We start from the raw sequence: 22080 nt of genomic DNA, 5'->3' as shown, positions 1-22080 counted from the left end.
CACATGATTGTGCAGCCTCAAACTCCATGCTTTGCCATCTATTACATCTACTCTACAATGCTCATCTTATTGGGAAGCTGGCGTTCCCTGGAAAAATGAGACCTGCTTCTTCACGCGTAAGGCTGCATTTTACTGTGTGCGTCCTGTCTGGCAGGTTCTTTAGTCCTGGGGGACTTTTCAACGTGGGGATTGCAACCAAAAAGTGGATTACAAGAAAGGGTCATGAACAAACTTTAAAAATGAATTCTCCTTTAAAGAAGAAAAATGCAGGAAATGGTGGCTTTTCCCTCGCAAGTTGGCAGAGCTCCAGCCTGCCAGGGGCTGCTTAGGACCCCTGGTACCCCACACGGAGGGGCTGTGGCCTGGGGCTGAGGGGCAGCAGGCTGGCAGTGAGGAGCAGCGGGTCGGGACTAGCTACTGATGTTTACAAATGGATCCTAGTACAAAAAAGGTTGAGAACCGCTGCTTTAATCAAGGACTGAAATAAATTGCATTTATGTAGCGAGCTTTCATTTGGTTGCAAATCCGACCCCCCTTGGCAGGTATCACTCCACGTGCCACACGTTTAACAGAAGAAGAGACATCGCTCCGGGCCGACCAGCACCTGCCAGTGCTGTCTCCCATAGGCGGGAGTTTGCCCGCGGCGGCCTTCCCCTGCAGGCGGAACAATTCCGCCGCGGTGCCGCGCCGCAGCCGGACGGTTTACGTGAGGCACCGGGGGCGGTTCCGGTCCCGGTCCCGGTCCCGGTCCCGGTCCGTTGCTGTGGCGCGCGGAGGCGTCGTTCTGCCAGGTCAGCGCCGCGCGAGGACAGCCGCCCCCCGCCCCCCGCGTGCTCGCGGGGCTCCACGGAGAAGGGTCCAGCCCCCTCCCTTTTCCCGCAGTGAGCTGTCCCCCGGCCCGAAATGGTTAAGCCACCGTATTTTCTAGTACACGCGCCCGCTGCCGCCCAACATTGGGCTGCCGATACTAAGGGAAGCTGTATTTTCTGCCCAGCCTAGAAGCCCCCCGGGTTGATCCCAGCTCCATAGTGGGGCACCTGTGGTATTGCTGTTCAGGCAGCTGAGGTAGTTGGTTGACTTGAATGGTCCATTGGTGTTTGTGGGTGTTAGTAGCAGTCTCCCCTTTGGAAGGGCTCTGATGTTCTTAGGGTGTTTTTGCTGCCTGCTCCGGGTCTCACTTCTTGGAGACTCTTAAGTTCGTTTTTAAAACCACAGATCCATCCATGGAGACCTCTTGCCAGCAGCAGCTAGGGTTTCAACTTTAGTTAAGTAGGAAAGGAGGGTAAGTCAGCTGAAAATTAGGCTCTCCCTGCTCTATGAAGCCATAACAGGTTATTTTTCCTCATTCTGCCTTTTAAAAGCACAGTGTTCACTGTATTTCAGTGCATACATGTGAGAAAATATGGTAAACCAAGCACTGTTACTTCAGCTACTAATATAGGTAAATAATATGCTGCATTTATATTCTTGTTTACAGTGACTAGTTCACATAGAAATAATTCACAATCAATAAAGCTGCTCTGAAGTACCTATTTTTGACAAAATTAAGTCGGCACCATAAGTTGCATGTTCTGTAGTGTTAAGAGCAGGGACATACTAAATTAGTCCCACTGTTCTTGTAGTACGTAATTAAACACAGTTTGTAAACATCTTTGCTTTTAAATGTGTGACTCTTGCACTTAGCAGTTTTGTAACCAAGAACATTTGGGCAACATAGAAAGACATGGATGATGAACCTGAAAGAACCAAACGCTGGGAAGGAGGTTATGAACGAACATGGTAAGCTTTGTTTTATCAGTTTTTACTTTCTTTTAAGAGTCAAAAAGTTAATTTACATGTACCAACAAATTGTTTTTTTTTTCCTGCAGGGAGATTCTCAAGGAAGATGAGTCTGGATCACTGAAAGCAACTATAGAGGATATACTCTTTAAGGCCAAGAGAAAAAAGTGAGCTGTCAGTTCAGAAGTACTGTGAACATATTAAAAATGTCTTTGGTGTGACTCTTTTGAAGTCAAAGGAATTATAACAGGAGAAAAATTGTCCCCTTCACTAGATTAAGTTAGGGGTTCCCAACCTTTTTATGCTGTGGTCTGGCAAACCATGGACCAACTGTGACCAACGTCCTTTTTTTTTTTTTTAAATTCAGTATAAAAAAGGGTTGGCTGCTGGTCACTTCTGGACTTTTGGTCCCTCAGCCAACCCTCCTGCGAACCAGCTGGGGATTGTGAACCCCTGAATTAAGCAGCAGTATATATGCATTATTTATAAATGTGTGTACTTCATATTTTTAATACCTTCATGGACTAAATTTGGTATTTCCATTTCCTAGTTGTGCTAGAAAAAGGTGGGGGGCGTTTCTCAGCCTACACTTCTAGGACTAAACAGTTTTATGTTGCATAGGTCTAACTTCTGGTGGGCCATCGGAATACCACTTTCTCCCAAGTTGTATGTATTGTAGTCGAGGTGTTTAAAGTGGAACACATAACTTTAATTAATCCACTGATACAGTAACTGTGTTAGTGTAGAGCAGTGCAGCTAGACCACTGAACAGACATTTTATCTCTATATGTTCTTTCATAAAGTGGTCTTATGCAAGTTATATTTGTTTTGAAATGGGTAGGTATTTATCTAATCTTGTTCCGTTTTCATCAGATGACTTCTGTTTTACATTCTTAATTTAAAAACATGCTAGGTAAAGGCTAGTTGTTATTCACAGATTGATATTATAGGAGAATATTTGGGCCATAAATTAAGTATGTATAATTTTGAAAAATCTTGAAAATATCTTCCCTCCTCCCTAAAAAAAACATTTTGCAGCATTTCTTTTTTTAACTTGAAACGCACCCACACCCACATGCGCACCATCTCTTTAAAACCATCTACTGCCATAGAAGTTAATGACAATTCTGCACGTGATGGAAGTGTAGGATTGGCTGTAGTTATTGGTATTGTTTTAGATTTCCCTGTTAAAAACTTATACCTCACTTCAGTTGTTCTGTTTTTTAACAGACTCTTTGAACATCATGGCCAAGTCCGACTTGGAATGGTATGTTACCATCTTCCCTTTGACTCCTAGAGCTAATGTTATGTTTGAGATAAATTGTGCTATAGTGATGTGAGGGGTGGTTAGCCATGTTAATCTGAAGTTAGGCAGAATGCAGGGTAGATTTGTACTTTATGGTCAACCTTTCAGCCCTATGCCGGATCCTGGGGCCTGATCCAGCATGTGGTTGGCATGTAGTGTTGGTTAACAGGTGCAATTTGGCATGCCAGCCCAGCCCTGCAGACTGACTCCAGTCGTAGCCTGACCAGCCATGCTGGGGCCAGCTGTGGAGTGACACAGCACCCTGGCACACGGGGTTCCCTCTGGGACTTCCCAGTGTCTCCCCATGGGTCCAGAAATTTGGTGGCAAATGAGTGGTGACAGTGGTAATTGCACTGGCCCTGGCAACCATAGCAATTAATCCTGCCACTGTTTGCATGGTCAAACACAGAGGAGGAAGCTGGGGATGGAGCACCACCTCCCAAGAGCAAGGGCGGGGTAGGGCAGGGAAGCTCACTGGGCTGGGGTGAGGACAGCGGTGCCCCTCTGCGGAGCAGGGAAGCTCACTGGGCTGGTGTGTGGTGGCGGTGGCCACAGTGCACAAGCTTCCCTGCCCCACAGAGGGATGCTGCTGCCCTTGCCCTGCCCCAGCTCTGCTCCTGGAAGGCAGAGGCGCTCCGCCCCACTCACCCACGCATACCCCCTAGGACTGGTATGCATACCCCTGGTCTGAGTAACAAAATCATTTGGCTTTTGTGAGTTGGAGTGAGAGTGTTATATAATAGATACTGATAGTGTCAAAGATATGGAAGACCTGGGTTCTTTTTCCTTTGTCAGAACCTGCCCTAATAAAATCACAAAGCCTGTTGATTCTGCATTTTAGTTATACATAAAATAACCAGAACTATATTTATTTTATTCACATAAGTAAGCATTCCATTGGTGAAATGTTGACTTCCTCAGTTAAAAGCATTATGTAAATATGATGTAATAATCTTTTGAGACTGCTGAAAGCAATTTGTGTTGATCAGAAAAAGGTCTTTGTCCACATTCTGAGTAGAAGGTAGTGAGGTACTTAACCTCTCTAATCATCGCCAACTAAAGAGTCATTTGGGAGTCTTGAGTTCTTTTGATACTCTGAATTTTGTGTGTCTGATAGTGAAAGGTATGATTTTCTTCTGTTCATTTAAATGACATAGACTGCACTTATTTGCAGATTTTTATTGTTTTACATGGCTACAAGTTGATTTATTTCAGACGAAGAACTTCTTGAAGAATTAATCTTTTCTGATGATGTTGCAGATGCGTCATCTTTATGTGGTGGTTGATGGGTCAAGAACTATGGAGGACCAAGATTTAAAACCTAACAGGCTTACTTGTACCTTAAAGGTATTTGTTTTATTCAAGTTCGTTAACTTACTCTTGTTATGATACATACAGATGGGGCAACTACTTTTTACTACATTTGTATAACTAGGGAGGAGTGAATGTGATGCAGATTAAGCAGTATTAAGCACTGAAATTCTGTTTTTAAATATGTGTACATATCTGGCCTTTTAAATTTCTCATATAGCTTCATAGATGTTAAGGGCTGGGAGGGACCTCATGAGATCATCAGTTCTAACACCCCCCCCCCCATGCTTGGGCAGGAAAAACTGCTGGGGTCAGATGACTCCAGCAAGGTGAGTGTCCAAATGTTTTTTGAAGATTTCCAGAGTAGGTGATTGTACTACCTCTTAGGGAAGTCTGTTCCAAACCCTGGAACAGACTCTCCTCGTATGGCCTGCTCCCCAGACATCTAATTATACGCATAGCCCTCCTTTGGACTCTCTTGAGCTTCTCCACATCCTTCTTGAAGTGCAGTGCTCAGAAGTGGACACAGTACTCCAGCTGTGGCCTCACCAAAGCCGAGTAGAGCAGGAGGATGATATCTTTAGACTTGCTTGAAATTCATTAGTAGATGCATGCCAGCATTTTATTCACTTTGCCGGCTACCTCATCGCATTGTTGGCTCAAGTTCATTCTGTGGTCTGTCATGACCCCCAGATCACTTTCAGTTGTGGTGCTAGCTAGTGTAGCACTGCCAAGCTTGTAAGTGTGTTGTAGATTATTTCTCCTTAGATGGAGCACTTCGTATTTCTCGGTGTTAAACGTCATCAAGTTTTGATCCACCCATTTTACAAGCCTGTCCGTGTCAGCCTGTATCCCCAGCCTATCCTCCAGTGTGACCAAGCTCCCCCATAATTTGGTGTTGTCCGCAAACTTTGTCAGTATGCTTTTAACACCCAAATCCAAATCATTAATGAATATGTTGAAAAGCTCTGGTCTGACTACTGAACTCTGAGGGATGCCACTGGTCACTATGTGCCACGTCGATTCAGTTCCATCTGTTAGTACGGGTCTTGCCTCGGGGCCAGTTTCCTAGCCACCAGACCGTTAGGTTGTTGAGGCTGCAGTCCCCTAATTTTACCATGAAGACATTGTGGGAGACCAAGTCAAAGGCCTTTTTGAAATCCAAGTATATGACATCAACCTCATCTCCCTTATCTAGGTGGCATGTTACCTGATCATAGAAGGAAATAGAGATTGGTCAGGCATTAGCTGCCTGCAGCAAAGCCATGTTGGCTATCTTTTAGAAAGCTGCCTTCAGTTAGCCTATCACTAATGGATTCTTTGATAATTTTTTCCAGGATTTTTCTAGGGATTGAGGTCAAATTGGTTGGCCTGTAATTCCCTGGGTCCTCCTTCCTTCCTTTCTTGAAGATAGGCACAACATTGGCCCTCTTCCAGTCTTCTGGAACCTCTCCCAAGCACCACAAGTTCTCAAATAGCTTTGCCATTGGTCATGTGATGATGTCAGCCAATTCTTTCTGGACTCGGGTGTAGTTCATCCGGTCTTGCTGACTTGTAGATATCCAGCCTCTCCAGATGTTCCTTCACGAGGTCTTCGCCAATTATGAGTGGTGATCACCCCACCTTGATCATCTTGTATCCTGTCAGGCAGGGTAATAGGGTAAGATAGAGATGTTTTACTAGATACACAGGACAGACATTCATCGGATAAAACAAAAATATTTGGTTCCTCCTTTCCATGTAAAATCTCCTATGTGGTTACATATAGATTACATTGAATGTTTGTCAGAGTATTAGGGAAAACGTTTTGAACTTAATTTTTTATTTAAATAACTTTTAATGGTGGTGAAGTGTCTTATCAAAATAATTCTAACCTGCTGTATATATTAACTAGAATGTTGGTTAGTGAATTTGAGTCATGGAAAACAGAGTTTGTGTGGATGTAACATGCCATGCTCCCTCCTTCAGTCCTTCAAATGGTTACATATTTGTGCTAGATTTTAGTCCATATGAGTAATGTTTTTGACTTGAGTGGACCTACACCTATGCCTAAAGTTAAATGTGTGTGAGAGTGCTTGCTGGATTGGGCAAGCCCATTAGTTGCAGAAAATACCACTTAATGCGGATGTCTACGTAAGACATTTACTGAGCAGTACACTAATTAGCTGCACAGTAAATGTTGCGCCTCTACACACATGTCCCTATTAGGCTGGCAGAAACTAAGTAATTTCACATCAGGGTAATACTTGTAAATACAAGTACTATCCTGCTGCAGAGTTGTTGTTTTTTACTCTGCAGCTCTGCTCATGTAGACACTGATGGGCTTGGCTGGTGCATGAGGATGCTTCATTGTGGGGCTAGCCAGCAGGCAGGCCCTGCACTGAAGCACCCTCATGCCCCAGCCAGCCCCTCTGCAGTATGTTGAGCTGGGGGGAGTAGCCCCGAGCTGCCAGGCTGACTCCCAGGGCCCCCTGGCAGCCAGGGCTGCTTTAACCTGGCTCATTGTGCTGTGGTGTGATGCACACGTGCAAACAGCATGCCCAGAGCAATAAACCCTGGGGCAGTAAGTCCCAGAGTTTATTGCTTTGCATTAATATGCAGGTGTAGATATGCCCAGTAACCTTTATCTTTGATATGAATTACTATGTAGAATTTAGTAGTTTTCCTGGTTCACAACTTGTAAGTTGTAAGGATTCCTCACTAGGATATATAAGTCATAGTTCCCATTATAGGGCCACCTGCAAGATTGCCTAACGTAAAGTTTTGCTGAGGTGCTGGGCAGCTAACATTAACCTGCTAGGCCATATATTGGGAATACCTATACTAATAATACTATAAGATCTATGTTAAATTTGCTTCAGAAGTAACATGGATGACCAAAGCTTACAGTGTACTGAATGGGGAAGTTTAGATTTTTGTTGCACTTCCTAAAAAATAGGAGTATTAGAGTATTCAAGGTACAGAATGCAGTTGTGTGTAGGCTCCTCCCCTCCCTTCCCTGGGTCATACAGGTATTAACAGCTAGAAGATATGAACTATGATTATGCTAAATCTTTATACTTCTAACTTTCTTTTTTTAGTTATTGGAATATTTTGTTGAAGAATACTTTGACCAAAATCCTATCAGTCAGGTAGGTATACCTGTGCCAGAAATTAACTGTTCCAATCACTAATTAAGCAGCAGCCTTGGGGGGGAAAAAACTTGTGGAGATTGTTTTGAAGTCTGTTTCAATAAGCATTTTCCAGCTGATTTTTTTAAAATTAGAATCCTCCTTTTCCTTTTCTCTACTAATCTTGTTACATTTTTATTTTCTCATTAAAGGATGAGGGCAAAATTCAGTTGGCTCTTTATTTTAAGATTGTAAGTAAATGCTAGCACAATTAGGATGTGATTATATTTTCTTTCTGGTATTTAGAATGTAAAGAGAAATGTTTTAGTTCTTTTGGGCTAGAGGCATAATAAAGTGAAGATATGGGAATATGTATTCATCTCACTGTAAAGGGAATTTCACTAATTATTTCCTGTATATCAACGTAAGAGTAGGTGTTAAGTTACTATACCAACACAAACATTGTAGTAGTACTAACACTGATCAAAAATGACATGTTAAGTAATACCCAGTCTACACTAAGAATACAGATCAACTTGATAACAGATTAATAACAGAACTGTTTCTTTCAGATTGGTATAATTGTAACTAAAAGTAAAAGAGCTGAAAAGCTGACAGAACTTTCAGGTAGGTTCTTTCATTTTTATTGGATAACTCTTGCCATTGTTCCGACACTAATGCACTAATTTTACAACTAGTGTGGTGGTTTTTTTTTAAGTCAGTAGAGATTTACAGGGGCCCTTGTGTCCATTTCACTGAATCCAGCTGAAATTTGGGGTTCATTCACAGAGGTCTATCGTATTTAGTATTGAAAATAACATGCAACTTGGAGTGAGAGTCTTCTGCATGGAGGTTTTAATGTTTAAAACAAATGTTCTATTTCTGCCTCATTGGTCTTTTGGAATCTCAAATGAAAAACCTATATCTTATTGTACATACACTGGTTAATTTCAGTCTTTCCCTGTTTCTTTTTTAATTTTGTAATTAGTGGAGGCCGTGGGGTCCAGTGCAAGGATCAGCAACCTACAGCCCATTCAGCCATTGGATTGTCCTGGAGCTGGGGGGACTTCAGTGTCATTTGGTGGTGGGGTCTTTGTTTGCAACTGGATCATTCCACTGTTAGAAAATTGTTGCTGATACCTGCTCTCTTGGATTGGACATGAGACAGAAACAGGGTCTTTTAAGTTCTAATGTTAGTTTTATTACTAGCCAACTATGTGGCTTGGGGCAAGTCATTTTAGCTTTCCATATCTATCTGGCGAACTAAGATAACTGCTACCTCAGTGAACATAGAGTTAACTACCATTTGTATAGTGCTTTGAGCATGTAAAGAGCAATGCGTGTTAAATGCTGCTATTTAGACAATTTTGAAACCATTCATACTAGGACTTTTTTCAGATTACATGTTTAATAGACTACCAGTATAAATATTGAGATGGCATCTTAAAGATTGCCTTGTCTGTTGTCTTACCTTTTTCAGATGATTTATTTTGTTTCCTTGCAGGTAACCCAAGAAAACATATAACTGCTTTGAAGAAGGCTGTCGATATGACTTGCCATGGAGAGCCATCTCTGTATAACTCCTTAAATTTGGCCATGCAAACTTTAAAGTTAGTATGTGTAGGTTATTGTAGGTTTTATTCTCTTTGAACAGTATAAATTAATGGTGCTCAACCTTTTGGTCCCGGGGAGCAGATGATTGGCACGGGTCTAGTCTGCAGACTAGATTGGGTCCCTTGCACCAGGATTGGGCATTGTGCTGCCTCTGCCCATGCCTGGATTGGGCCCCGTATGGCTTGGGTTGGTCCCTGCATGCCAGAATCGGGTCCCATGTGTTGGGATTGGACCTGGGGCCCCACATTGCTGCTGCCCAGCCCCTCATGCTGGGATCAGGCCCTGTGTTCCAAATCTAGTATATAAGGTCATGTTATCTGGCCCATGGGGCTTGCTATGGGTCTGGAAATTTGGAAGCAGGGGAGTGGTGCCACTGCTTTTCCGGCATTAGTTTTTCAGGACTGTGTGGAGGCCTATAGGCCAGATGACATGGTGCCTAGGACGAGGTGTGACTCATAGGCCAGGGCTTGAACGCATCTGGTATAAACTCATAAAACACTTATTTTAAGCAGTGTTTGTTTGGCACAGCTTACTCGGGCAGAGTCTCAGTTTATGCAGAGTGTACAGTTTGTACAGTGTGGTGCTCATTTGAAGGTTGTACTGCAATACAAACAAGTCACTTTGCTGTTTAATATAACTGCCTCTTGAAATAAAAGAGTACTTAATATTTCCAGACAAAAATGGGTACTGGAGTTCAGGTTGATATTATTTAATTTAGAAAAAAAATTAAAGCATTGTTTATCGTTAAGAAGTGGTGAATTTTTGATGTATTGCTCTAAGGTATTGTCTATGATAGTACTTTATTAGAAGATGCTTAAAACTGAACTAGCTTGTATTTATTAAATCTTTTTCAGTGCAGTTTTCTGTTTCAATAAATGTATTAATAAACAGTTGGCACTAAAGCTAGCACATTGAATATTACATGTAACATTTCATTCTCTGCTCCTCAAGATGTGGTCAGGACCAAAGCTGTTATACAGTGGCCTGCAATAGTTAGATCTTGAACTATTTACTGTATATTCACTAAAGCAAAGAACATCTCTAGATTTGTTCTCATAGTAGCTGGATCAGATTCTTAAATTTTAGCAGACTTTTCAGTATGTGCTTCAATAAAGTATAATAAATGGGTTACTTATTTTTTTGAACTTGGCTATGTGGACAGGATAAATGTGACCTAAGTTACAGTAACAAAATGGGTATTTGATAGGTTGTTTTCCATTATTATTATATTAACAATAATGTTTAAAGACCCCACTCAAAATTGGAACCCCCTTTGTCTTGTAAACGAAGCTGAAGATGGCATAGACCCCGTCCCTAATGAGATTTATTAAAACACCCCAACATCAAATTTTGTATAAGTGACAATACTTTTAGTTTGTATAGCTAAGTTAAGTATACACTTTCTTATTTTTATAGGCATATGCCAGGACATACAAGCAGAGAGGTTTTGATAATCTTCAGTAGCCTGACTACGTGTGATCCATCTAATATCTATGAGCTAATCAAGGTATGGAAAGGAATTGTTAGTACTGTATGGGAGGGATTGGAGGAGGCACAGATGAGGAGGGAACTATAGAAGTCCAAGAAAACAGTTGTTTCATGTCACTTTGTCAGTAAACTTCCAGTTAGAACTTTTAATCTTTTACAATATTCAGTTCTGCTAATTAATTTTTGTGTGCTTTGCTCTTCAAATTGAAAGTGTTTAAAGGAAGTTAAAATCAGAGTATCCATCATAGGCCTATCTGCTGAAGTTCGAGTTTGCACTGTGCTTGCCCGAGAAACTGGTGGTAAGTATGTAGATCTATTTATATGCTAATGTCACGTTGGATGGAAATTAAGTTTTCATATTTAACTTAGTAAATTCTGAGATTTAAGTAGGGTGTATTTCTTTTTTACTATATTGTTATACTAGGAGAATATTTCATGATTATTGATCCTTCATTTTAAAGATGTGTGAGTTCATTAAATTAGTTTTATAATTGCTGGTTTGAAATGATGATATAGGATAGTTAAACCTTAAAAAGGTTGTGTTGTGCATGTTTACATTATTTGAATAAGTATTATGTTTGTATAATATTTACTTGCTTAATTAAATAGTCAGCTGAGAGTCGTATATTTTCTTTCTTCATCATAGGAACATACCATGTGATTTTAGATGAAAGCCATTATAAGGAACTGCTGATCCACCATGTTACTCCTCCTCCAGCCAGTTCAAGTTCAGAATGCTCCCTTATTCGAATGGGTAGAATCTTGTTTTATTAAGCTCAGTCTGTGTAATTTCCATTCTTGTGTCCCCTGTACAAAACCCACACAATCAGAGAAGCTGGTAGGAGCATAATAATAAATAACATGTCATTATTTTTATTTTAACTTCTGTTTTAACTGAATGGTTCTGATGTATTTAATGTTGCACTCGCAAAGAGTTTGGCTATTTAAATTGAGGATGAAAATGAGACAAATTGCTCAGTTTTCAGGGGAAGGAATTAGCTTACTCAATATTATTTGAGCAATAGTGAATACACGTAATATTTTAAAAACAAAACTGTAAGTACTATGGCTTTCTTGTCTTTCTATATCACACTGTATGGCTGTCTTAGAATATCTTGCTCAAAACCCTGAGCCATTTAAATTCATGCTAATATTGCTATGGGGTTCTGTATATATTAATAGAAGGCTTGTCAGCTTGTTCCTTTCTAACAAATAGAACAAGAGCTTTTGCCTCCATCTGGTGGAACAATAATTCTGGATGAGTAAGAGTCAGAAGTTAACCCTAAGTAGTAGTAGTGGTCTGCTACTCTGTCCCTGGGAGAATTTGTCCATATCTTGATAACAAGTCCCTCTCCAGTCACAGAAGTAAATATTAAATTTACATTAATAAAAAATAGATCTTTGGCATGAACATCCTTATAATTTAAGTTCTGATTTAACCATAGTCTCATTTATACTCTCCTCTTCCTTTTTTTCCTGCTGTATCATGCCATTTTCTCTGTAGTTGTTCTCCAGAAATTGGGAGTTCTATCAGTTTCACTATCCTGATAAAAAAAATAAACAAAAAAGACTGTTTTGGTAGGGAAACTCTGAAGTGTGACTGATTTAAAAACAAATTCTGAGAAATTGGAGAGTCTTTTATACAGGCAGTCCTTGGACTTATGACACAATTGGTTCCTGAAAACTGCGTTAAGTCGAAACGTTGTAACTTGGAACCAATTTTCTCATAAGAAACAATGTTATAAATGGGGAATAGTTCCTGAACCAAGGCCTGATACCCTATTTTCACCAAAGATACCCCAGAATCTTGTACTAGATCAATTATAGATGAGTAATATAGCTACATTAATGTATTTATCTTGTAAATAGCAATCATATTGATTTGGAAGGACTTCTTTGAGGTGACTTTGCTGAACTTTTTGAAAGGATCTTGGTTAGACTTTTTGAAGGGATCTTGGCTGGAGTCATCTCAGGAGCCTTGGGTGCAGGTTTTTCTTGAGTCTTGTCTGCTTTCTTAAAGAGAGTGTGTAAGGCAGTTTGGACAGATGTTCTCCAGGGAAATGAGTGACATAGCAAACTTGTTTGCTGACATGGTGATGCATTGGATCAAGCATTGTAAAGTTGAAACTGATGTCATAAAGTTGAAACAGGGTGTCAATTTATAAACATTGTAAGTGCGAAACGTTGTTACTCAAAACATTTTAAGTCAAGGACTGCCTGAATACTTAAAAGTGATAATGTAGGACATAAAGTGATGGAATATTGTTATCTTTTTTTAAGGTTTTCCTCAGCATACAATAGCATCTCTCTCTGACCAGGATGCAAAACCATCTTTTAGCATGGTGTAAGTATGGTTAGTTTGTGACATTTGAATATTTGTTGTATCTAGACATAATTACAAAATGCACATTTTAGTGAAAATACAGCAAGATATGAAAATGAATGAGCAGCTGGTTGTATTGTGAGTTTTACATATAAGGCCTGTGCAAATAGGGAAGTACTCGATTTGGATTCGGCTGATTCGGAAGACAGTAATTCCATTTGGAAATTTGGATTACTGTCCTGATTTGATTCGGTCGAATCAGCTTTGGAAGATTCAGCGCTGATTTGGAGAGATTGGTGATTCGGATCAGCTGGGGAGAGGCAGGCACAGCTGGGTAGCTGCAGGTTCTCCCGCAGCTCCTCTGGATGTGCCTGCCTCTCCACCGGCGGGGGGAGCCATGGAAGAATCCTCCATGGTTGCCTTGCCTAGCCCCAGCCTCCTGGCAATTAAAAAGCCTCGCACTCACCAGCTGCAGTGGGGTCTGTGGGACATCCTGGCAGAGCCCCCCCATGTAGACCCTGTTCCCCGATTGCCCTGGCCCCTCCCCCAATGCCCTCCCCCACCTGGCCCCAGCATCCCAGCAATTTAAAAAATAAAATAAAGCCCCACACTCACCAGGTCTGGCAGCAGCAACTAGGGGCTCATGGCAGAGCCCTGTCATGCACAGTGTGGGGTAATAGGGGGCAGCAGTGATTTTTTCCTCCGGGCACCCATATGGCAGCTACCCCATGGCATGGGTACAGCACAGCTCAGCAGGGTGCCATGTACTGTCTGGGAGCTGGGGCGGCTCCAGAAGTCACCCAGAGCCCAGCAGTGCTCAGTCCCAATTGCCAGACAGCATGCAGTACCCTGCTGAGCTGCCTGTCCTTTCATCAGGCATGGGTTTTTGCAGCCCTGCACCCCCCCTCCCCCCCAGCTCTAGTGCTGTCTGTAGGGAGGGGAAGGGGCAGGGAGCTATGAGCTGGGGTTTGTCCAGCTTGAACTTGAGGAGGAGGGGTTGGGGGGCTGTGGTGGGGGGCTCCAATCCACCCTTCACTCCAGTTCAGGCTGGGCAAACCCTAGCCTGCAGCTTCCCTTTCCCCCCTCCCTTCTTGCAGAAAGCACTGCAGATGTGGACAGATAGATCATAGGGAACACAATTTCCCAAAAGTGCTCCACTTTGGAGCATTTTCATCTGATCCCTCATTAGATGAGGTTTTATTTGTCACACAATCAGCCACTTCTAAAGCGCTCTGCAGCCATGCACATTTCACAGCATGGCTGTAGAGTGCTTTCAGAGGGCTGATCATGTGACAAATATAACTTCTGTCTGTGCCCATAATCATTAATCATGATTTATAAAGTGTATGTCTTGCATTCTAACTTGTTGATGTTTATTGGTGCTCTTTCGATACCTAATTAGAAACTCCATTGCTAGTGAAAATTGAGCTATTATGGAGTACTTGTGTTTCTGGGTTTATAAAGCTATTTTTATTATCTGCATTTTGCTTCCTATGAAATTGAAAAGTTACTCCCAGTATCTGATAGATTAAAGTGTGCTGATATGTTGGTGTCTTGTCTTAGTAGTTCATCAAGTGACCCATTTTCATTTTAAAAAGACAGATATTTTATTGTAAATCCTGTAAAGATTCAACTTCACCTCACACCAACATGTCAAACTTAGTGCTAGTTCTAGATCTGTTCAGCAATTTCAGAAAACATTGTTGATGTCTCCCTTTCATTCCAGGCAGTTGGAAAACAACAGTGATCCAGGTCTAACATTAGGTGGATATTTCTGTCCCCAGTGCAGAGCCAAATACTGTGAACTCCCTGTGGAATGCAAAATCTGTGGTGAGTACCAAAAACAGTGAAATAAACCAATTAGAGGTAATGGAAGTGTTTGAGGAAGAAAGCCCCTTAATTATCAGGCTTTCTAGTGCCTGCTGCAGAACTCAGTCTTAACCCTTAAAAACTTATACAGCTGCTGAATATTAACTGAGTTTAGGGGGTCCCAAATGTGTGGAAAGCAGAGTGCACTGTATCCAACTAAGAACATTTTATGCTGTGCTTGATGCTGATTTTCTTGTGTACTCAAAACACTTTATTTCAGTGGAAATTTTAAGTGTATTTGTTTACCTGGAGTGTCTATGTGGGGCTATTTTTTATAAGAATGAAAAAACTTGAAATAATCCTCAGATAAACCCTGTTGTAAATAAAATATTATGAAGATCAGGGAAAAATTACAGTCACAAATCTACATAGAGCTGAATGGAACTAATAGCTTCTTAATCCTTTAGACTAATTTTGGAAAGGCAGATATTGCAAGTATGAGAAGTGAACTAATACAGACTATCTTTGCTGACAAAATGCAAGTTCGGGACCAAAGGGACAGTAACCATCATGCTTCCTTTTGTTGCTCAAGGTATTGAATCTTTTCAGTCATCTCAGTCTAATACAAATTCTCATAAAACATTTTCAGGTCTTACATTAGTATCGGCACCCCATCTGGCTCGCTCTTATCATCACCTCTTTCCCTTGGATGCCTTTCAGGAAGTTCTGCTGGAAGAATATCAAGGGGAACGGTATGTAAATCATGCTCACTCAGGGTTTTATAGATTCTACCTCTTATAAAAGTTTGCTAAGTGGTCAGTGGCTTCTGTAGTACTGCTTGCACTGTAAGTTTGCGGAGCACTCACCATGTCTTGTCAGAGGAAACATTAAAGGCTAATAATTAGTGGTCCCAGGTGTCCTGTTAAATTCAGGAATTATTCCTTTAAATTTTGTTAGAGAAATTACTGAACATTGCTTTCAACTTATCTTTTTTCTACCTTCAGCAAAAATATAAAATTCTGTTTTATAGCTATTGTCATGGCTGCCAAGGGGAGATGAAAGACCAACATGTAAGTCTATAAACAATATGCTATAATTTCCTAAGCCACATGTACTATCCTAAGCCACACTGGGTGGCCCCAGAATCAAAGAATCATAGAAGTAGGGTGGGAAGGGACTTTGTAGATTTTCAAGTCCGACCCCCTGCCTGAGCGGGAGAAAAACTGGACTCAAATGAGTCCAGCCAGGTAAGCATCAAGCCTCTTAAAGACTCCCAGGGTAGGAGCCAGCACCATTTCCCTTGGAAGTTGGTTCCAGCTCCTGGCCGCCTGGACAGTGAAGTAGTTCTTGCAGATGTCTAATCTAAACCTACTCTCCAATAACTTGTGTCCATTATTCCTTCTCATGCCAGGGGGCGCTAGGGGAAACAGTGTCTCCCCTAAACCCTTCTGGTCCCCCCTAGTGAGTTTATAGACAGTCACCAGGTCCCCCCTCAGCCTTCTCTTGTGAAGGCTGAACAGGTTTAGGTCCCGCAGTCTTTCATTGTAGGGTCTGCCCTGTTGTCCCTGGATCATGTGGGTGGCCCTCCTCTGGACCCTTTCAATGTTGTCCACATCCCTCCTGAAATGGGGTGCACAGAACTGGACGCAGTACTCCAGCTGTGGCCTGACCAGTGTCGCATAGAGGGGGAGGATCACCTCCTTGGCTCTACTTGAGATGCACCTGTGGATGCACGAGAAGGTCCGGTTAGCCCTGCCAACCGTGACCTCGCATTATCGGCCCACGTTCATCTTGGAGTCAATAATGACTCCAAGATCCCTTTCTGCCTCCGTGCTCTCAAGAAGGGAGTTCCCATTCTATAAGTGTGCTGCTGGTTTCTACTGCCCAAGTGCAGCACCCTGCACTTGTCGGTATTGAAACGCATCCTGTTTATGTTAGCCCACTCCTGTAACCTATCCAGATCTTGCTGCAATCTTTCCCTCCCTACTAGCGTGCTCACCTCACCCCAAATTTTGGTACCATCAGCGAATTTAAACAGGTTGCTTTTCACTCCATCGTCCAAATTGCTGATGAAGAAATTGAACAGCATAGGCCCAAGGACTGAGCCCTGGGGGACTCCACTGCCCACTTCCCCCCAGGTTGAATATGACGCATCCACCACCACCCTCTGAGTATGACCCTTGAGCTAATCTGCAATCCATCTGACTGTAGGCATCAATGCCACAGTCACCTAGTTTTTTAATGAGGATGGGGTGGGAGATGGTGTGAAAGGCCTTGCTGAAGTCTAGAAAGACTACGTCCACGACAACACCTGCATCCATTGCCTTTGTGACCTGATCGTAAAAGGCAATCAGGTTGGTCTGACATGACCTGCCCCTAATGAAACCATGCTGGTTGCCCTTGAGCATCATCCCTGAAGCTGGCCCATCACAGACGTGCTCCTTGAGGATCTTCTCAAAGAGCTTCCATAGAATGAGTCTGGGTCAACCCTTTGGACATAAGGAATGGGTCTATGATAGAAGTCTTAACATAAAATTAAAGCAGAGAAAAACAATGATTGTCAGCCAGGATGCTTATGTCTGGGGGATGCTTATGTTTTGTGTTTTGTTTTTACTATATTCCATAAAGCTTTTTTTAATTAAAATCTGTTAGTTTCAGATCAGTTTAATGAAAAAAAATTCTTCCAAGAGTCTCTGATGACTGAATGTTTGGGGAAGTCCTAATTCCGTAAGAACCTCGGTGTATAGATTATTGTCTGAAATTTACGGTGTTTTCATATTGGAAACTGGAATTTAGTGATCCTATTATAGTGTAGATAAGCACAATAGTTTGTTTACAGTCTTTTGTAAGCTATTGTACTACTGTGATATTATAGCAAAGTCATATTTGATTTTTTTCTATGATTTGACTGACTTCAAAATTTTGTTTGCACAGGTTTACATTTGTAAGGCCTGTCAGAGTGCATTTTGTGTGGACTGTGACTTGTTTGTTCATGATTCTCTACACTGCTGTCCTGGCTGTATTCACAAGCACCCTACTCCTCTGTCTGTATGATGCTGTCTGTTTGTAAAGATTATTCTACTGGTTTCATTCCTGGACAAAAGGAAAATTATACCATTTAGCCACATCCTAGAGCAAGGCAGTTCTAAAAAGAGAAGAAATAAATATCTACATGGATGCAGTCAAAATGCAGATTGGCTCAGGGGAAAAAGCAGACATTTTACTAACTATAGAATTACTGATAATTAAAATGTAATAAATGTTTAACTGTAAATATGTTCATAAAATATCTGCATCATCTGATTTGAAAGCCCATGACTTTTTTTAGAGTTATTTTGAATAACATGCGACTTTGTAAATAGAAATGGGATAAAGTTGGGTGGCATGCTAATATGATTCTTCATGTTTTTCATGCTTTGTAAAGAAACAGCTATAAATATGTTTTATACACTTAGTAAAGAAGTTCTTGCTTCCAGCCTGAAGGTGGATTATTTTTTTTAAATACTGTAAAGACATATTCACAAGAAGTTTCCATTTTGTCAAATGAGCATTCTCAAAAAATATCACATCCTGCACTTATTATAATGTTGTGTAAGCATGTTACAGGCCTTTAATGGGGAAGTTGATGGTGGGAACATGTCAGTCATTACCAGTTCTTCTTTAATGAACAGTTCCTCCACGTGCCAGTTCCTCAACATTGTTGCCAGTTGCTCTTTAAAATCTTGTAACCTGGATAATAACAATTCTGAATCCCCGTCCCCTCATGTCTTTCCACCACAATATGAGACTACTTCAAGTACATGTCATTATTAGATCTTAGAAAAAGATTAGCGTGGAAAGCTTACAAAACAAAAATGTTTCAGTGGCATGGTATTGTTTTGATGTTTCAGCATGAGTACCTTCACCAAAATGCTTTCTAAAGTTCTTCTGAAAAATAAATAAAAATCAAACCCACCTTTTATAGCCAAATAAAGGAAATAAGTATCCGACTGAAATGAAAACGGCTAGGAATGCCATTTTAATGAAACTACTTCCATTTTTAAAGAAATTTGAGCTACAGCCTTATTGGTTTCATTGTCAGACTCTGCAGTGATACAAATAGGAATGAAAATGGAAGTTGAAAGTTCAGTCCTTGGATCTGATTTCTGCTAGTATTGCAGAACTGCTGCAGGAGAGAGGAAATTAAACTTGTCCCGTCTTCTGCATCAGCAACTGGATAATCTATAATCTATACAAAACAATTGAAGAGGAACAGAGTTTCATCTTCAGAACTTAAATTTGATGTTACCACATGCAGGAAAGGAAGGAAGATTCTGATCACAGATTTTCAGAATTGGAGGTAAAAAAAATGGAGTATTGTTGAAATGGAGACAAATATTAGTTGCAGTTTGTATTTTATAGCTGCTACTCAGAGTGGAATTGCAAATTTAAGATGTTTTAGTTACAGACTATTAGAATAACTTGCCTGAGGAGATGGTGACAGGTGAGAAACTACTCTAGACTTGATCATCACTGATAACAGGTTATGAACAATACAGTGCTGACTTCCTTCACTTCAGAGTGTTGTAATATAGCTCCTGTAAAACAGTAGGTGATTACAGTCTTATTAGTAACGGTATTGCATATGTGTGTTTGTGCCATTCATGAAGGTATGACTAGAATAGACAAATATATCTGTACTAGCTTTAACACAGCTAATATTAAAACTAGTACAGCTATCAGTTACTGGTATCTGTACTAGCATGGGTATCAGTAGTAGTGAATATGAGGCAGCGTAGACCTTTCTGTGGGTAAGCAAGTGGGGCGTGTACCCAGGGGCTCTGGTCTGCTTAGAACTCTCACTGAATCTGTTCTGCATTTCTATACTGCTTGTTTTCATTTATGCTAGCTAAGCTAAAGCTAACAGGGGCATGCCTCATATCTTGCAGTCACACTTAAAATTGCTTTGTAGATATTTTAAGTGTGGTTACATAGTCTGTATATAAAATGAGATGCCTATGGATATTGTGTATTTGGGTATTGCATACACATTAGGTTTCAAATGTATCTCACTGTTCTGTGTAGCCATTTATGAGCCCTGAGCCTTTGGTTTGTTCAGAGATTTTTTTTTTTAAATAACTTTGCTGTATTGGTGTTGGCCTTGGTCTAGAAATAGAGCTTCAGTACAAACTGACTGCTTTGCTTATTAGTGCAGCCTGTCCTGTATGATCTCAGTTAAGTCATAGTTTGCACTGTAATGGCACATCTCTACCAGCTGTTCATGTTGGTGAAGCTGCAGCAGAAATACAGGATAAAACAAAGCTCAAGTTTCTCTTGATTAAGCTTTTTTAGTAAAGTTGTGAAAATATGTGTTCGGATATCAGTTTGGGCTCCTTTTAAAAATCATTGGAAGTAACTGATTCCACCAAGTGGTGCTTTCCAAATTCACTTCCTTTATTCCTAATGCATGTTGGATGAACACTTGAAACTGTTCAGTATTTTTCAGTTGCCCTCTTAGTTAATTGTAATTATAACTGGGTAGAAAACAAGAAATCCATTGTGTGAAAAAATCTGGCATCTGTTTTCATTCAGGTGAGTAAAACCAAGACTTTAATTTTTTGTTTGGTTGATATTTATGAGAAAGAGACACTCATCCCAAAATAGTTAATCGGTACTTGGCCAGGATGTGGGGGAGACAGGTTCTCTGCTCTGAATCAAATGGAACATGGTCTTGAATTTGAGTTTCCTGTATTCCAGGGGAGTGCCTTCTAGGGTGGGTGAGGATGTCTCTAGCATTTTCACAAGAAGTTTCCATTTTGTCAAACGAGCATTCTCAAAAAATATCACATCCAGCACTAATTATAATGTTGTGTATGCATGTTACATGCCTTTAATGGGGAAGTTGATGCTGGGAACGTGTCAGTCATTGCCAGTTCTTCTTTAATGAACAGTTCCTCCACGTGCCAGTTCCTCAACATGCAGTCGTTGCCAGTTACTCTTTAAAATCTTGTAACCTGGATAATAACAATTCTGAATCCCCTTCCCCTCATGCCTTTCCACCACAATATGAGAATACTTCAAGTACATTGAATTACCAGTGTCAGGTATCTAGCATTATGTTACATAGCTCAGGTATGACCTTGATATTTGCAGCACCCCGGGGTGCGTCCACACATGCAAGCACATGCGCTTGCAGCAGCTCAAATAGAAGCGGTGCAAATTTGAGCTGGGACTTTTTGCCTCAGCGCATGTGCTTGGACATGCACTTTGAGCAAATTGTGCCACCAGGGGCAAAATAACCCTGCCTGGCTTCTCCTGGATCTTTAGCCAGGGGGAGCTAGAGCCCAGGGCCAGCAGCTGTGCTGTCCCCAGCAGTATAAAAGGCTTGCCCTCTCCTGGCCCTAGCAGTATAAAAAGCTGCCCTGGCAAGTAACTCAGGTGTGATGGCCAGAACCAAATAAATTAATAAACAATAAATATGTGCTTCTTAGAGGCATTTGGAACTTTTGTCTAATATAAAGCTTGTATTTTTGTAACGTGCAAATGTAACTTGTAACTGTTTGTGGAACTGACTAGGCCTCAAAGACGAAGCTATAGCTGTGAAATTAGCTGACCTAATGGTTCTTTCTTGCTCAAAATTTAGCCTTGATGATAATAAAAACTGGATTCAACTGCCTAGCTTATCCAGCACATTCCAGGAAAGGACATCTCAAGGAAGCATAGTCAGAGAGTTCTAAAGGGCTGGATTTAGGCAGGATAATGTTAATTTCAAACCTAAAAGTGCTGTGTTGCAATTTGCTTTTTGGATAAATCCAAGTCCGGGTAGTAACCTTTTATAATAATTTTAACACCTTTTAATCCCATAGGGTAATAGCTATAAAACAAGATTGTGAATGGCCCCGAGGCCAGCAGATTAGCATAAGACTAGGTATAAAAAGCGTGTGTGTCAGGTGACCAACAGGAAAGAGGAAACGGGATGGAAATTGCTGTTCCAAGCCTGGACTCCAGACTCCCAGTGTGAGTGAGGATCGGATCCTGATCAAGGGACCTTCCTTGGTAATCCTTTGGACAGCATTGATCAGGGACGTCTGACTTCGCTGGAATCACCTGGCATTGAGGGACTGCCGATAAGTTGCCAACCCGTGTCTATTTGTTGTTCTAAACAGCCCAGGGGCTGATATTTTTGCAGTGCCTAGCTGGCCTGCGACAGATTGATCTATTTATCTGTTATCATCTGTTATTATTTACTATTAGCTCTTTAATACTGCATTATCTACTTACTGCATTTATCTTTCTGTTAACTGTTGTGTGTGTGTGTCTGTGTGTGTGAGCTATAATAAATTTGCCATTGATTGTTTTAC

General features: G+C 41.1%; 1 protein-coding gene across 3 annotated transcripts; it reads left to right on the top strand.

The window, feature by feature from the left end:
- The first annotated feature begins 727 nt into the window (after positions 1-727).
- Positions 728-22080, top strand: LOC149868194 (general transcription factor IIH subunit 2). 3 transcript variants are annotated; one of them, XM_090038146.1, is made up of 16 exons: positions 728-791; positions 1687-1779; positions 1869-1946; positions 3010-3046; positions 4346-4432; positions 7477-7527; positions 8079-8133; positions 9011-9116; positions 10537-10627; positions 10820-10907; positions 11255-11362; positions 12889-12952; positions 14658-14761; positions 15390-15492; positions 15771-15810; positions 17675-22080. In XM_090038146.1, exons 2-16 carry the CDS (start codon positions 1724-1726, stop codon positions 17792-17794), a joined length of 1188 nt encoding a protein of 395 aa, XP_089894272.1. In that variant the 5' UTR covers positions 728-791; positions 1687-1723; the 3' UTR covers positions 17795-22080. The 3 variants fall into 3 exon arrangements, with proteins under 3 accessions (XP_089894272.1, XP_089894273.1, XP_089894274.1); XM_090038147.1 differs by having other exon boundaries at positions 750-791; positions 1684-1779; XM_090038148.1 differs by lacking the exon at positions 728-791 and adding an exon at positions 798-1441.

The sequence above is a fragment of the Crocodylus siamensis genome, chromosome 3, assembly GCF_052110815.1.
Source record: "Crocodylus siamensis isolate JL-2025a chromosome 3, ASM5211081v1, whole genome shotgun sequence".
Classification (NCBI taxonomy): Eukaryota; Metazoa; Chordata; order Crocodylia; family Crocodylidae; genus Crocodylus; species Crocodylus siamensis.
This window is presented reverse-complemented; position numbering and strand designations above follow the sequence as displayed.